This window comes from Haplochromis burtoni, unplaced genomic scaffold, assembly GCF_018398535.1.
Source record: "Haplochromis burtoni strain Fernald_Lab_line unplaced genomic scaffold, NCSU_Asbu1 Contig_159, whole genome shotgun sequence".
Lineage (NCBI taxonomy): Eukaryota > Metazoa > Chordata > Actinopteri > Cichliformes > Cichlidae > Haplochromis > Haplochromis burtoni.
Genome location: NW_024582520.1, coordinates 210,100 through 224,112, shown reverse-complemented (window position 1 = coordinate 224,112; position 14,013 = coordinate 210,100). Strand labels below are relative to the sequence as shown.

Below are 14,013 nucleotides of genomic sequence, written 5' to 3'. Positions count from 1 at the left end.
GGTCCTTCCTACTGTGACGAGCTTACAAACATCATTTACTCGACATATTTAAAAATGTTTTGAGATTTTAAAAAAATGTCCGTCTGCTGATCTGGATCATTTTTCACGGCTCTGAGAACATGTGGTGTAAAAAGCCGTCTGTGTGTTCATGAGTAATTATGGGATGTATTCAGTTATTTGTCAACCTTGCTTTGCAGTGTAACCCTGTGATGATTGATGCCATCGAGGTCTCTGCTGCTCACCGCGCTCGATACTTCTGGGGAAACCTGCCGGGGATGAACAGGTGAGCAGATGCTCTTCATCAGAAACTCGCCCGGCATTGTGAGGGCAGACGGAGTGAACAGTGTGATCTCTCCTGTGCTTCAGGCCCCTGTGCGCCTCAGGGATGGACAAGCTACAGCTGCAGGACTGTCTGGATCACGGCCGAGTGGCAAAGGTTGGTCACGTACACCGTGAAAAGAAACATTTTCACGTGCAGGTTTTGTGTGCTAGACTGACGACGCGTGTGTTGTCTCGTAGTTTGGAAAGGTGCGCACCATCACTACTCGCTCCAACTCCATCAAACAGGGGAAAGACCAGCACTTCCCCGTGCTGATGAACGGGAAGGAGGACATCCTGTGGTGCACCGAGCTGGAGAGGTGAGCGGACAACACTCGCGCTGCTGCTTTTGGCAGTTACACTGTGAAAGGGTCCAGTGCGATGCATCCCAGCTAACGTGCTGACCACACCGGCATTCGCTCGGGCTTCTTTCTCACTGTGCACAAAAACTTTAAATATACCATCTTCAGCCGGTTGGTCTTCTCCCCTCTGCAGGATTTTTGGTTTCCCCGTCCACTACACTGACGTGTCCAACATGGGTCGCGGTGCCCGGCAGAAGCTCCTGGGCCGGTCTTGGAGCGTCCCCGTCATCAGGCATCTGTTCGCTCCGCTCAAAGACTACTTTGCCTGTGAATAAGAAGAAAGCCGCCATCACCAGCAAACACACACACACCAGCTTTTTTATCAAGAACCGTCAGCAGCCAGCCGTTTCCTCCCCTCCGTCGGACATTTTGGAAGGCAAATGGCCGGTTTGACAAAACGTCAGCGCGGCGGGGAAACGGTTCGAGATGCTGCCTGGATTCTGCCTTAGATCCACATAACACACACTAACACAGATTCACAGCTTAGAGAAAGACGTCGGCTGCCCTGGAAACAGAGGGGGCGGAGTCTAGTCAGGTGAGCAAAGGTGAGATGGGTAAGGAGGCCAGTAGGGCGATTCGCCTTTCATCGGGGAGTTAAAAGGGAACGATGACACCCACGCCTTTGCTTTGTTAACATTAGGACTGTAGCGTGACTTTAATAGGATTTTAGCTTCATTTAAACGCCCTTGGAAGGCATCGTTTTTAAGATAACACCTAGAAGTTTTAGAAGATGGAGAACGGCGTAGTAGCGAGCTTTCAATCTCAAACAAAAACACTTTAAAAGTGACTTGAACCAAAGGCGGAGCTGACGTCCTGTTCCTGTTTTACCCGCCGAGGTCAGTCCGCCGTAATGATGCTGTGGCTTCTGGTCCAAACGTTGCGAGTGCACTCGACAGTAAAACTGCTGCAGGATGTTTTTAAAGGACCAAACTAAGAAACCCTCATTGGGGAAGTTGATCGGTATAAGCTACTGACCTGAAGCTAACCTGGAAACATGAGACGGGATTTAGCTTTATATTTAGATCACTTTATATTGATAGACTTTGTTGACTTTAGGAAATAAAAGTACTTTTGTTTATTCCTTTTTCTATTAGCACACTAGTTTCAAGTGGCTGTATTTTACTTTTTCGTTGTTCCTCTGACTTTCAGTCTGTTCAAGGGTTTTTGCATGTTAAAGGTTTGCAAAGTCGAACCCAAAGAAAACACTGCTGCTGAACTGCCTCACACGCCAGTCCAGACTTTTCTCTGTCACCACGTAACTCGCTGGTGTGACTGCCGTTAAACCGGCGCGTAGTCAGGAACGCTCAAATAAATGACAAAAGAAGTTAGTTTAGTGTTAGTTTGGTGGTAAATGGTGTTTGAATGTTTTAATACAGCCAAAAACTTCATAGAGCTAATTAAACATTCGTGTACATTTCAAAAAAGGGAACAAATAGGAAGCTATTTACACCAAAGTAAAGCTTTCTAAATTCAGAGCTAATACTCTGGAGGCATAACAGCGATGTCACCTGACTGAATCAGTGATATTGGAATGTAAAAATATTTTGAACAACAAATGCTAAACAATGGCTTGGATACAAAGTTAAAAGTCACAGAAAAGTCTGCTGGTTACATATGTAACAAGCTCCGGATGAATCCGACCAATCGGAGCAGGCCACAGAGAGTCCTCACAGCTCCTTTTTATAGAGGTGGTTAAAAAAGTATCACTTTATCACACAAACTGACCAATCAGAGCAGACTGTGCTTGTCAGGAAGGAGAGAGCCTTAAAAACAAGCGTTTAGGTCAAAGGTTGAACAGGTGTATAAAGAAATGCGTTTTATTTTGAGTTTGTAGCGAGGATGATGTGGGCGCGCTCAGGATGTTGTCACGGCGATCTCTTCAGTATCTCTTTGGATACTTGAAACAAGCTGATGCAGAAAGACAAAAACTGAAAGGCAGGGAGGGGCTCATCTTCTGTTAATGTCTGCAGACAGCTGATGAATGCAGTCATGACGTTTGTGCTACTGTAGATGTTTTGTTACTGTAACAGGCAGATGCCATTTTATTAGAATCCAGGAAAGGCTGCGAGTCTCTGAGCGTTAGTGTGCGGCCTCACAGCTCTTCCTATTCCACCGAGAGGGAGAAACACTGGTGACCACGCCTCGGCTGTGAAAGGTCACAACTGCTGTTCATCGACGATGTTTCCAGAAAACGTAACGAGAAACCGTCTCGCGGTGCTGTTTCCTGGTCTGTGTGGAGAACGTGTGTTTTAGAGTCCTTAGCGCTCTCTGTTGCTGCCCTTCTGATAAGGACGTTTCAGCCAAATCCGTGTTTCTGTGATGATGTGAACTCTCGTGACTACTTTATTCTAGATCGTCGATTTCCCAAAAGAAGTTCCACGCCACTGCGACGCAGGTGAAGCGTGTTTCAGCGCGGCCCCCACACAGCGCCATCTATGGGTAGCAGTCCTGAAACACTTGTTAGTTTTTTGTTAACTGGAACACTTTGAAATGCTGTTTTAAGGCCGTCACCAAACCAAAGTGAACGGGTATTACCTCCTACACCATCACGTCTGTGAGCACATGCTGTAGCCGTCTGCTCTCTGTATAAACAGCTTCTATTTTATCACTGGAACTTTGGTTTTTTTCAGTGTTCATGTGTACTGTATCGATAGAAAGGTTTACAAGTGTTTTAACTCACATTTGACTACGAACTGCATCTTATTTTGAAAAATGCACAAGTCTTTGTAAAGACCCTTTTTGACTTTCAGGCTCTTTTACAGATGTGGTGCTTCAAAAGTCACTTCAAGTGCCGCCAGGATCTTTTTCCTGAGTTGAACGGCCTTTCACAAACCAAAAGCTTCATGTTTACATGCTTCGTTAATAACTGCTGAACTCGTTGAATGTTTTTGCTGGAAAACAAAAAAAAAGGTTTTTTTAAACATTTTATATGATAGTTTATATTAACACAGTATAAAGCTCGCTTTCTAATGTTCTAGTGCAGAGTAGCTCGTATTAATAAGAAGTTATTGATGTTTTTTTATGAAAAGTGAGGACGCCTGTGTGTGACCTATAATCCCATTGAAATTTTTTCTTTTACCTTTTTATAAATCTTCTATGAAAAAGCCAAAAAAAAACATCTTTACACTTTATTTTATTAGAGGAAAACATTGCTGTATTTTTGTGTACTTTCTATAGCAGCATATATAATTTTTACTCAATAAAATGCAGAAAAAACCTAAATATGGCCGTGCCCAGTGTTATGCTTCTTTTTGCTTCATCCACGAATGATTTGTATTGACTTCTTTGGTGCAGTGTCACAGGGACCGTTCACACTGTGCCAGCAGGGGTTAAAGTGGGATTTGGCTGCTGGGCGGGGCCTAGGATCAGGTCCAAAAGTTCAGCATGAAGAAAAGATTCACTGAGAAATAAGTGACATGATGACTTGTTTCGTGAACCTGTGGGGCAGCACAGGGGTTTCCCCTTGGTCCTGGGTTCAAATCTGGGCGGAGCCTTTCTGTATGGATGCTTGTGAAGCGGTGATCAGCTGGCCTGCGCTGCTCTCAATTAAAAAGCACATGAGCTGGTGTTCCACAGCTGATGTACAGCAATTCAGTTTTATTTATATAGCACCAAATCATAACAAAGATCACCGTAACACATTTTGTACACTAAGGCTAAGAGCATGAGCAAAGAGCAAGCACCTGGCGACGGGAAGAAATCTCTGGAAACAGAACCAGGCTCAGGGAGAGAGAACAAACATACACTCTGGAAGTGACGACAGTGAGCCCAGAGCTCAGACTGCAGGCCGCTCTAAACACTCAGTTTATCACAGTTTTCCTACTCCTGGATCTGGATGATGTCACAGAGAGAGGGTAGAAGCCCCGCCTACCTGCTGTGCAAACCTTGATCATTCTGAGCTGTGTCATGCAAAGCTACAGTAAGAGAGTCCACTGTTGTCTTTGCAGGTTTTCAAATCATGTTGACAATTATCTGTGTTAACTATTTACATGAATCACAATACAATGCTTCATAAGTTTATTTATTTTCATATTTATCTTCATAAAAAATGAGACTTTGCAGCTGAAACAGCAGAAACACCTCAGAGTACATGAAAGCCAGCTTGCACAGGTGGCTCTCAAGCTTCTTTATAAACCGTTAACCTCCACAACCTCAAAACTCTCCTTTTGTCCTTCACCTCACCTGGAAGAGAACCGACCAAGAACTGACCCATGCTCAGGAGAACGATCTGCATCTGTCCATTAAAATTTCATTTGAAACTGAGCAGAGTTTCAGCACATACGAGAGAACCCGGAGTCTTCGAAATGTTGTCTGCATTCATTTGTCTCAACACTAAAAACGTGAACTTATAACTCAGTCTAAATGCTGAGGGATGAGGGGTCAGCTTTGGTGTGTGTGTGTGTGTGTGTGTGTGCGTTTTAAACGGGTGAGTAACTGCGTGTTTAACATATGAAGGACAGCCGAGTGGTTACTTATCCTGAAATGTCACGTCAGCGTTGTGCGTGGCTGTGTGAACACTGACGGTGGGATAGAGTGAAGCGATCAGGGGGAACTTTGAGCGTCGTTCAGGGAAAACACATCATCGATCAAACGCAGCAGAAGCTAAAGAGACGTGGTGAGTTATGAAACCGTGCTGGTGTTCAGACGGAGTCACCTAGACTCGCCCCTCAGCAGGGGCCAAGCCATCCACAGCAGCTTCCACTGGGAGGAGACAAAAAGAGGAAGAGGTCAAGTGGGAAGCAGCGGGGCGGAGGCTCGGTAAGATAAACGCAGGAAACTCGGAGTCACTTATCTGGACATCAAACATGACAGGAAGCTGCTTCTGGGCGCTCCAATGAGGGCAGCGTTAGCAGGACAGTATGATTCTACTGCGCACATCAGTTGCGCTCACCTGTAGGAAGGAGAATCCGGAAACACCTGACAGAGTCAGCGAGTCCTGCCGGAGACCACGGCCTGTTCTCTCCGGATCATTCAGGGAACCGCAGCTTATCAAACAGGGCCGGCGAGCTTTTCCCACCACTCCTGTCTCCGGGGCCTCCTCAGCCTCACCTGGACTCCAGCCCTGCACCCCCTCCCTCTGCCCTTGGACGTCGGGCGTTGTTTTTTAAAAAGGTTAAAGTGGGACAAACTGAGACGGCGGCTCTGCAGAGCACGGCAAACAAACAGCGGGGGTCCTCATAGAAGATATGGACCAGCACACACCCAGCGAGCAGGAAGCCCACCACACACCGGCAGGAAGCCAGCGCCACAGCTCCGACAGGTAAACAGGGTCTCTGCCCCCACCCAGCAGCGATATCAGTGAACCTCACACAAACGGAAGAGTACAGCTGTGCTAAGTAGACTCTTTAAAACTCTTTAAAATCCCGATTAAACTAATTTCGTTGGTTAATCACAGCGAGTCTGTGCTGCTGTTTAACTTGATTCCAGCAGAGGGCGCTCAAGTCGTCTGTTTCTAGTTTCTTTCACTTTCACACAGCCGTTCATAACTTCCTTTTCAAGCCTCTTCTTCCAATCACAGACGGCAGCACACAGCCAGGCCATTGGCTACAAGTCGTGCATAACCTTAGAGCAGAGGTGGAGGCAGGTGTGTAGGAGCGAGAGCTTTGTGACCAGGCTTAGGTCTGTAGGCTCGCAGTCATGGTGGTCTGAGGAGGGTGGAACCAAAGCGGCTGGACTGCTTTACGGTTTGTGAAGTCGTTTCACCTCAGAAGTGAAGAAGCTTCGTCTTTGCTAAACTTAAAGAAGTGCGGTGGCTTTCTTTCTGACATGTTTGACACAATCTCCGAGCCGAGCTGTAGTCACTACAGAGGGATAAAGCTGATGAGCCACACCGGGAAGATTTGGGAAAGAGTTGTTGGAGCTAGGTTAGGAAGAGAGGTGATGATCAGCAAGCAGCACTGTGACTTAAATATTCATCTAGTTGCCATTAGAAAAAATTATTCTTAAGCTGGTTAATTTTATGTGTAATTTTAAGACTTTATTTTGCTTTTGCTCACTGTGATAATAACTCAGCAGTCCGAACACATAACCCTGTGGAGCCCAGAAAACTGTTCCAATCAGAGTAGATGTGTTGTCCTCTGAGCACAACCAGGTAGACAACAGGCAAAGAATGAAATATCTCACAGACAAGATTGCTATTAATTTCAACACAGAACAGACAGAGATCGTGATTTATCTCACAAAAAGACAAGATTGACGTCTGTAGTCCACTAAAACCACAACTTCTGAGAACCTGAAGGAACCAAAGGTGGTTGAAACGCTGACATCATCTTCCACGCCAAAATTGGTCACGGTGCGAGGGCAAAAACCGAGCTGAGGTCAGAAGTCAGAGGTGGTGAGACCATCTGAGACTAACTACTGCGCCAAGGAAGCAATTAGTGACACTGGAAAAACTAGTTCATGACTTGATTACTCTAGGCTGGACTACTGTAACTGATTACTATTATTATCATTATAAAATTCCCTAAAAAAACTTTATTTGATCCAAAATTCTGCAATATATTTCTCCTGTTTTGGCTTCCTGTTTAATCCAGAATTCAAAATCCTGCTCCTCACATACAAGGTCTTAAATAATCAGGCCCCATCTTATCTTAATGACCTTGTAGTACCATATCACCCTATTAGAGCACTTCTCTCTCGCTCTGCAGGCCTACTTGTTGTTCCTAGAGTATTTAAAAGTAGAATGGGAGGCAGAGCCTTCAGTTTTCAGGCTCCTCTTCTGTGGAACCAGCTTCCAGTTTGGATTCAGGAGACAAACACTATCTCCAGGGTGAAATCAGTTAAACTGGGACACTTTTTGGCAAATTTCATATTTTTTGGCAAATTTGGTAAACTTCAAAATAAGCACTAAGTGAGACTGAATTGTGTTTTTGTTGTTAATGAGTTGTTTTCAATATGTAAACCTTGATTTAATTTCATAAATTATAATTATTCAGGTCCTATAGCTTTTGAAACATTTTTGAGATGAGCAGCGTTTTAGGGTAAAGTGGGCCACTTTATCAGTCAGCTTTGATTTGAACTCATTTTAACAAATATGAACACATTCAAGTGTTGATTTAATAATTCATGAATAAAAACACTGGCACTAAAAATAACTAGAATTAGTTAATTATTACAACATTTTCATAAGAACTGTATGTTCTATTTTAGAGACAGTCTTTGCAGAAGAATCCATCGTCAGCATAGATGCCACTTTCTTCTCCACACGTCTCATGGAACCAGGCGCTGCGGTTCCCACAGCTGATCCACTCCCCACTGGCCTTTGGGTCACTTTTGTCTCCATAGACTGGCTTACATGCTTTGCAGGGCACGTCATCCTTCTTTGCACCTTTGCTTCTTCTGGTCTTTTCTATCTTTTTAGTTTGCACTGCCTTGGTGGAAACGTAGTCTACGTGTCCATCGCTTGTGAAGACAAATGACAGAGGTTTGGCCCTCTTTCTGACAGTCCTCTGTTGTTTTGGTTGGGCACACAGATCACTGAATGTAATACAAGTTCAGGTTGATGGCTCTTCCTTTGGTGTGAACAGGTTAAAGACCATCTCTATCTCAGGAACACATTCAAAGTTGACCGTTATTTCTTCAGATCCAACCATCCAAGAATGTAAAGGTTGAGGGCACCTCAGATACCGCTGCAGGGGGATGAATGGGGCTGAGGGATTTTAGGGTCTGGATGTTGGTGCTGGAGCTGGTGGTGTCTGGTGGGGTCTGCTTGCTATTGCTGGTGGTGTCTGGGATCTGATTGCTGGTGGTGTCTGGGGTCTGCTTGTTGGTGCTGGTGTTGTCTGGGGTCTGCAAGTCCATCTAGATCTCTGGCATCATCCTTAGGTAATGACTGAACAAACAACTGAGCCCATTCTAGGAAGACATCATTAATCCAGCCATTATCTGAGACCTGAACAGTAACATTCTCAGGGCACTGTTGGAGCCACTCACATCGTAGCCGCTTCCCTTTAAACATAATCACAGTTTGACTGAAAATGCATTCTGCATTGAAGGCTGCCATGCAGGTGGTAGTTTCACCTTTCTCACCTGCACAGACCTCCAGACATGGTTGGCCAATCACTCCAAGCACCTTGGTTAAGGAGCACTGGTGTTGTGGACCAGACTCGTCGCAGTTCCATACATATGGGAAGGCATGCCCTCGAGGCTGGGAGTGCAGAGCAGGTTGTCATAAACTGGAAACCACTGACTGACCACCTGCTTGTTCAGTGGTGCGGCCCTTGCAGCTGAGAGCAATTCATGGTTTTGTATGCCACGCCCTGCGTGGTGCTTAGTGAAATTTTTTAACCAATAGTATCCTACTCAGCCAACCTTTTGTGAGAAGCCCTTAATATTATTTTGTGATGCTGTTGAACCTCTCTATTGGTAAGAGGAGCCAGTTCTTGTTCTGCTGCCTCAGGGAGGCATAGCCACTATGAGCTAGCTCCCACTCACTCTTCTTTGCAGTGTGGCCTGGGGATTATTCTATACTCTTGAGAGGAAGCGCACACTTTTTTAATTTCACTCCTTGTACTCTTCCCATGCTCCCTGTTTTCTCCTCTACCCACTGATTGTATTTCCCTCTTTCCTTCTCCTGTCTTCTCCATGTTCCTTCCCTATCCTTTTCTTTTATTGCCTTCCTTTCTTCAAACTTTCCTTTTGGCTAAAGCATGTAGTCAGGGCTGGATCAGGTGACCCTGAATCCTCCCTTAGCAATGCTGCAAAAGTGTAGGCTGAGTCCCATGATGCACTAAGTATTTATCCTTCTCTCACCCCTTTTAAGATAAGATAAACCTTTATTACTCCTACACGTGGGAAATTTGTTGGGTCACAGCAGAAAGTGGACAGTACAAAGTTACAAACAGCAAAAATGAAGAAATACACTAGAATAGAATAAGATAAAATAACATACTATGTGTTTACACACCACTGTGCATTTAATTATGAATTATTAATCACTCTCTGGCTCTCGTCCACAGCATGTCTTTTTTCCTCCCTTCCCGAGTCTGGCTCTGCTGGAGGTTTCTTCCTGTTAAAGGTTTTTCTTCCCACTGTCGCCAAAGTACTGATTGTTGGGGTTTCTCCGTAGAGCTCTACAACTGTACTACTCTGTCTTAAATAGTGTAAACGGTTAGCTTAAATAAAAGCTATGTTTTCGTGGAGCAGCGCTGTCGGAACAGCCAACCGGAAAATCTGCTAACTCCGATGTCGCCTAGTGTGACGCTAGGAGCTAAAGCTAACTGCAGCTAGCAGCTGTAGAACCGGATGTTTCAGTAACAGCGACATAACCAAAGAGTTTGGCTAGCTGGTATTTAAAGTTAAATTTCGACCCCTGTGGTGTTAAAGGGCGTGGGCCTTTATTTTATTCACACTTCTGGCTGTTTTTAAATTGAGTGACTAGGTCAAACACCCGCTTTTTTTTTCCGCGGCAGAGGGCTGGGTGGGTTTTGGGGGTCGTCGAGGCTGACTCCTTTGGTATTTGAATCGGTCAGAGCGAGCTGAGCAGAGAAGGTAAGTCCACCATGTTTGTTAGCCGCCTGTTGCATGAATTCGCTAAAGTTTTCACCATGATTTTAAACTAAAACTGTACATTTCTTCTAGAATAAACCGTCGGGAGCGCACAGGCCGTTTGTGACTTTGCTGTAAACTTGTACTGATGTTGTAAGTCAGCGTCGCGAGCTAATGCGGATATCTCGCTGTGTTATTAAGGTCTCTGAGTAAATGATGATCGTGTAGCTGACCTCACAGCCATTGTTCGTTCAGTGGGCTAGTTTAAGGCATTGTGCAAAGTGCTGTTTATAAGGTGGGAAACTATCTGGCACTTGAATGTGTGGCGAAACGTTTTTCCCACTGAAAACGTCCAGATGAACAGAATCATTTTTTTGGGAACTCGGAGTAAAAGTCAGCTGAATGAAAGTGGGGGTGTGAACAAAAGTAGCTGACCACCGAGTGACCGCTTAAACTCCGAGACAATTTCTAAACGGTAGCGGTGTTATTGCCGTTAAATGCTGTAGTTGCTATTGTATTGTTAGCCGCACTTTATCACACATGCAACCATGACTCCAGCTGACCTGAGATCAGATTGTTTTTATTCCGACGGCAGCCCCACGTGTTAGTTTCCGGAAACAAATTTAAGAGCGCATCGGTGCCGCTTCCATTGATTCTATTGGCTAGAATAACCCCCGCTCTGCTCTGATTGGTGTGGAGGCCACTGTGAATGTGTGCTGCGTTCTGGTAACTTTGGAATTTCCGTTGCGTGCGTCCCGGTGTTAAGGTTTTGTCTGTCGCAAGATTGCGTCTTTATTTTTGCACGTAAACGCAGCCGTGATCGTTAACTCGGGGTGGGCAGGGCTGCGCCGAGTTGTAAATTAGACTTGAGGGGAGGTTACAGTTTAAGATTCCGGCTGGAAACTCGGGAATTCCAACTTCGCCTAGAATGCGCTCGTGTTCATTTCGTTCGTTTCCATTCTATAGATTGAATGTGAAGTAAACGACATTTTAATGGGACCCTAAATGCAACGCTTTCACGAAGAAGTCGTTACAGAGGAAGAGGTCAGCCCCTGAAGCAGCACTGTGTGACCCCGGTGTCCGTGACGCTGTGACGGAGGTCTGCAGAGGGAGGTCGGGCTCTTTCAAACTGTTAGTAAACCTTCTGGACAGACATTTGTGCAAACGCGTGGGCTCGTTTTGGGGCGCTTACAGTAAAATATTACTGCATGAGTTTTCTTACGTGTGTAAATGTCACTCTGACTTCATCAGGCTCTTGTGTAATGCATGCCTCAGTAATATTTGTTTTGCCTCATGTATCATCCCTCCAGCCGGAGCCTATCATGGGGCTAAAGGCGGGGTAGAGCCTGGCCAGGTCGCCAGTCTGTGCAGGGCTGCAGCATTGATGTATGATTTTAAAAACATTGTGATGTGTGTGCAGGTGCCTTTCGGAGATGGCGGTGCATGTGACCCTGAACGGGACGTTTTTGTATAACCGCTATGAGCTGCTGGCGTGGCTAAACGAAACCTTACAGACGAGCTTCACCAAGGTGGAGCAGGCATGCACAGGTGGGTGTGTTTTAACAGGCATGGCTGATGCTGGTACATTGCTAACAGCCTCCGCCTTACTTCTCACGTGGAGTTCTTTGTCCTCCTGAGCCCATCTGTGGTTGGCTAACAGAAACCAACAGGCGCTCGCACATCACTCCTATTCTTTCCTCCTTTCCTTGGACTCTTTTCTTTCGGCTGCTCCCTTTAGGGGTCTCCACAGTGGAGAATCTGCCTCCACCTCCTCTGTCATACCAACCCTCTGCCTGTCCTCCTTTTCTACATCCATGAACCTCCCTTGAGGTCTTCCTCTTTTCCTCCTGCTTGGCGGTTTCATCTTCAGCCTCCGTCCTCTGCACATGCTGAAACCGTGTCAGCCTCTGACTCTGACCTGTCCCTCTGACGAGGACTCATTTCTTAAAAAGGACTACTGTGTTTGTGGACGGTGGCCCAGCTTTCTTGCTATCATTTCTTACTGAGCAGGTGTGCCTCGTGGTGCATGTTGTGAAAAGAAAACCATAAATAAGACTATTTACACAGAGCAGGAAGGACAGCAAAGGAAAAACTTGTGCTGCCCGAGTGTGTGGCTTACAGGGTTTCCCTGACGCTGCACTGGGCTCATCATTAGAAACTCAGGTCATCTGTCCCTGCAACAGGAACAGGACATATATGACAGGCAACGAGGAAAAGCCAGTTTGACCAGTGTAAAGATAAAGCCGTGTTAATAATGTAAATGATGTGTAATACTTCCTGCTCTGTTTGTATCCAGGTGCGGCTTATTGCCAGCTGATGGACTGGCTGTTTCCCGGCTCCTTGGACCTCTCCAGGGTCCAGTTCCAGTGCGACACCATCATGCACTCTCTGCACAACTTCACCTTGCTGCAGGCTGCTTTCAGGAAGGCCGGAGTGATCAGAGTGAGTGTTGCAGCGCTTTCAGGTCCCGACATTAAAGCGAGTGCTCGCTGCACACCTGTGTTAGAAACAGCAGGATGACTTAGCGCTCGTTCTTTGATAGAAACATGCATCTAAAGATCCTCTGTTGCTCTGCCTAGCACATCCCCATCGAGTCGCTGATGAAGAGGAACTCGGCCGTGGCTCTGACCTTCCTCCAGTGGTTCAAGATCTTCTTCGACGAGAACAATGATGGCAGGGAGTACAACGCCTTGGAAGCTAGAGGAGGACAGAGCCTGGTTCCTGCTGACCTAGGTGTGTCTCGCACAGGTGTCACACAGCGTGTTTTCAGGGAACCGATGCTGGGAACTAGTGCTGGGCGATATTGAAAAAATATTTATCACGATGTGAATTATTTTATATCACGATAACGATATATATATCACGATATACCACAATGTTTCCACTTATTCTCTGAAAAGTGTGACAGATGTCATTGCTCACTTTTCTCCAACTTTATTTTGAAGGTTTAAAGGAACTGTCACAAATGAGAAACGTGCATTTTAGTGCAGCAATATAAATGCATCAAAGGAAAACAGCTGTGGCCTTCTTTATTTTCAAAATCATACATTTAAAATGAACTTTTTAAAGTGCACAACAGTTTCAAGGTTTTCTGCCCAAAATATTTGTTTTACTAACATGCATATCATATATGCTAGTAAAACTAATGTGTGTATATATACTAGTACTACGTGCACGTATATACGCACATAATGTACTTTATGCACGGTAAATACGTAGCGACGGCAGACTCATACCTTGGGCTAACACGACTCCAGTGTGGTCATGTGGGAAGTCCGCAGTCTGTCAACAGCGAGCGCGGCGTCTTCGTTAATGAAGCGGATGGTTACGCTCATGCAGGGCTGCGTATCTCTGCTCGTCCACAGGTCAGCAGCCAAGGCTTAATGCACGACACTGCAAACATCCTGCTCTACTTTGGCCGCCATGCGTCGTATAAGCGAGGCAACTCGACTTTACTGAAGTGCTTACGACCGGGCATAACGTACCTCGGATCAAGGACTTTGACGAGGTCACGAAAGCTGTCCTTCTCAACTACATAAACAGGGCCATGCCTTTACAAATGCAACGCGAGACGGCGCCTGTGATTTGTTTATGGCGCTGGGACGTTTTCTCATACGGGCCTCGTGTGAAAGGCTGCTGCATCTTCAGCTGGTATAGTTTTTCTTTCCCAACTTGCTCCCGTCGTTCCACAGCTTGGTTTAGCTCGGATTCTCTGGATTCTTCTTCGTGGGCCTTCTGTAGGTGATACAAGAGATTTGTTGTGTTGCCATCGGGCGCGGGAATAGTTTTATAGCATAGCTTACAAATGGGCGTCTTCTGCTCCGTGTTGGTGCTGTTGAACCCAACA

At 45.7% G+C, this 14,013-nt stretch overlaps 2 protein-coding genes across 9 annotated transcripts in view; both read left to right on the top strand.

The window, feature by feature from the left end:
* dnmt3bb.1 (DNA (cytosine-5-)-methyltransferase 3 beta, duplicate b.1) overlaps positions 1 to 2,229 on the top strand; it is a 53,084-nt gene extending 50,855 nt beyond the window's left edge. For all 4 annotated transcript variants that reach the window (XM_042225064.1, XM_042225062.1, XM_005933197.2 and 1 more), the window contains 4 exons: positions 198 to 283; positions 367 to 436; positions 520 to 638; positions 814 to 2,229. In XM_042225064.1, the coding sequence (XP_042080998.1) occupies positions 198 to 283; positions 367 to 436; positions 520 to 638; positions 814 to 955 (417 nt within the window). In that variant the 3' untranslated portion in view covers positions 956 to 2,229. The remainder of the gene's footprint in view (positions 1 to 197; positions 284 to 366; positions 437 to 519; positions 639 to 813) is intronic.
* Positions 2,230 to 5,132: 2,903 nt separating this feature from the next.
* On the top strand, positions 5,133 to 14,006 carry LOC102310672 (microtubule-associated protein RP/EB family member 3). Of its 5 annotated transcripts, none has more exons than XM_005933190.3 (4): positions 5,133 to 5,940; positions 11,587 to 11,714; positions 12,463 to 12,608; positions 12,746 to 14,006. In XM_005933190.3, the coding sequence occupies exons 1-4, from the start codon at positions 5,867 to 5,869 to the stop codon at positions 12,971 to 12,973; spliced, it is 576 nt and encodes a 191-aa protein (XP_005933252.1). In that variant the 5' UTR covers positions 5,133 to 5,866; the 3' UTR covers positions 12,974 to 14,006. The 5 variants fall into 5 exon arrangements, with proteins under 5 accessions (XP_005933252.1, XP_005933256.1, XP_005933254.1 ...); XM_005933194.3 differs by lacking the exon at positions 5,133 to 5,940 and adding an exon at positions 5,962 to 6,364; XM_005933192.3 differs by lacking the exon at positions 5,133 to 5,940 and adding an exon at positions 7,340 to 10,169.
* The last annotated feature ends 7 nt before the right edge of the window (positions 14,007 to 14,013 follow it).

Bases quoted from the DNA above. Each gene is read 5' to 3' on its own strand.
- LOC102310672 (XM_005933190.3), top strand. From the start codon at position 5,867: ATGGACCAGCACACACCCAGCGAGCAGGAAGCCCACCACACACCGGCA. The intron at 5,941-11,586 runs GTAAACAGGGTC...ATGTGTGTGCAG, and splicing joins CAGCGCCACAGCTCCGACAG to GTGCCTTTCGGAGATGGCGG. The intron at 12,609-12,745 runs GTGAGTGTTGCA...TGCTCTGCCTAG, and splicing joins GGAAGGCCGGAGTGATCAGA to CACATCCCCATCGAGTCGCT.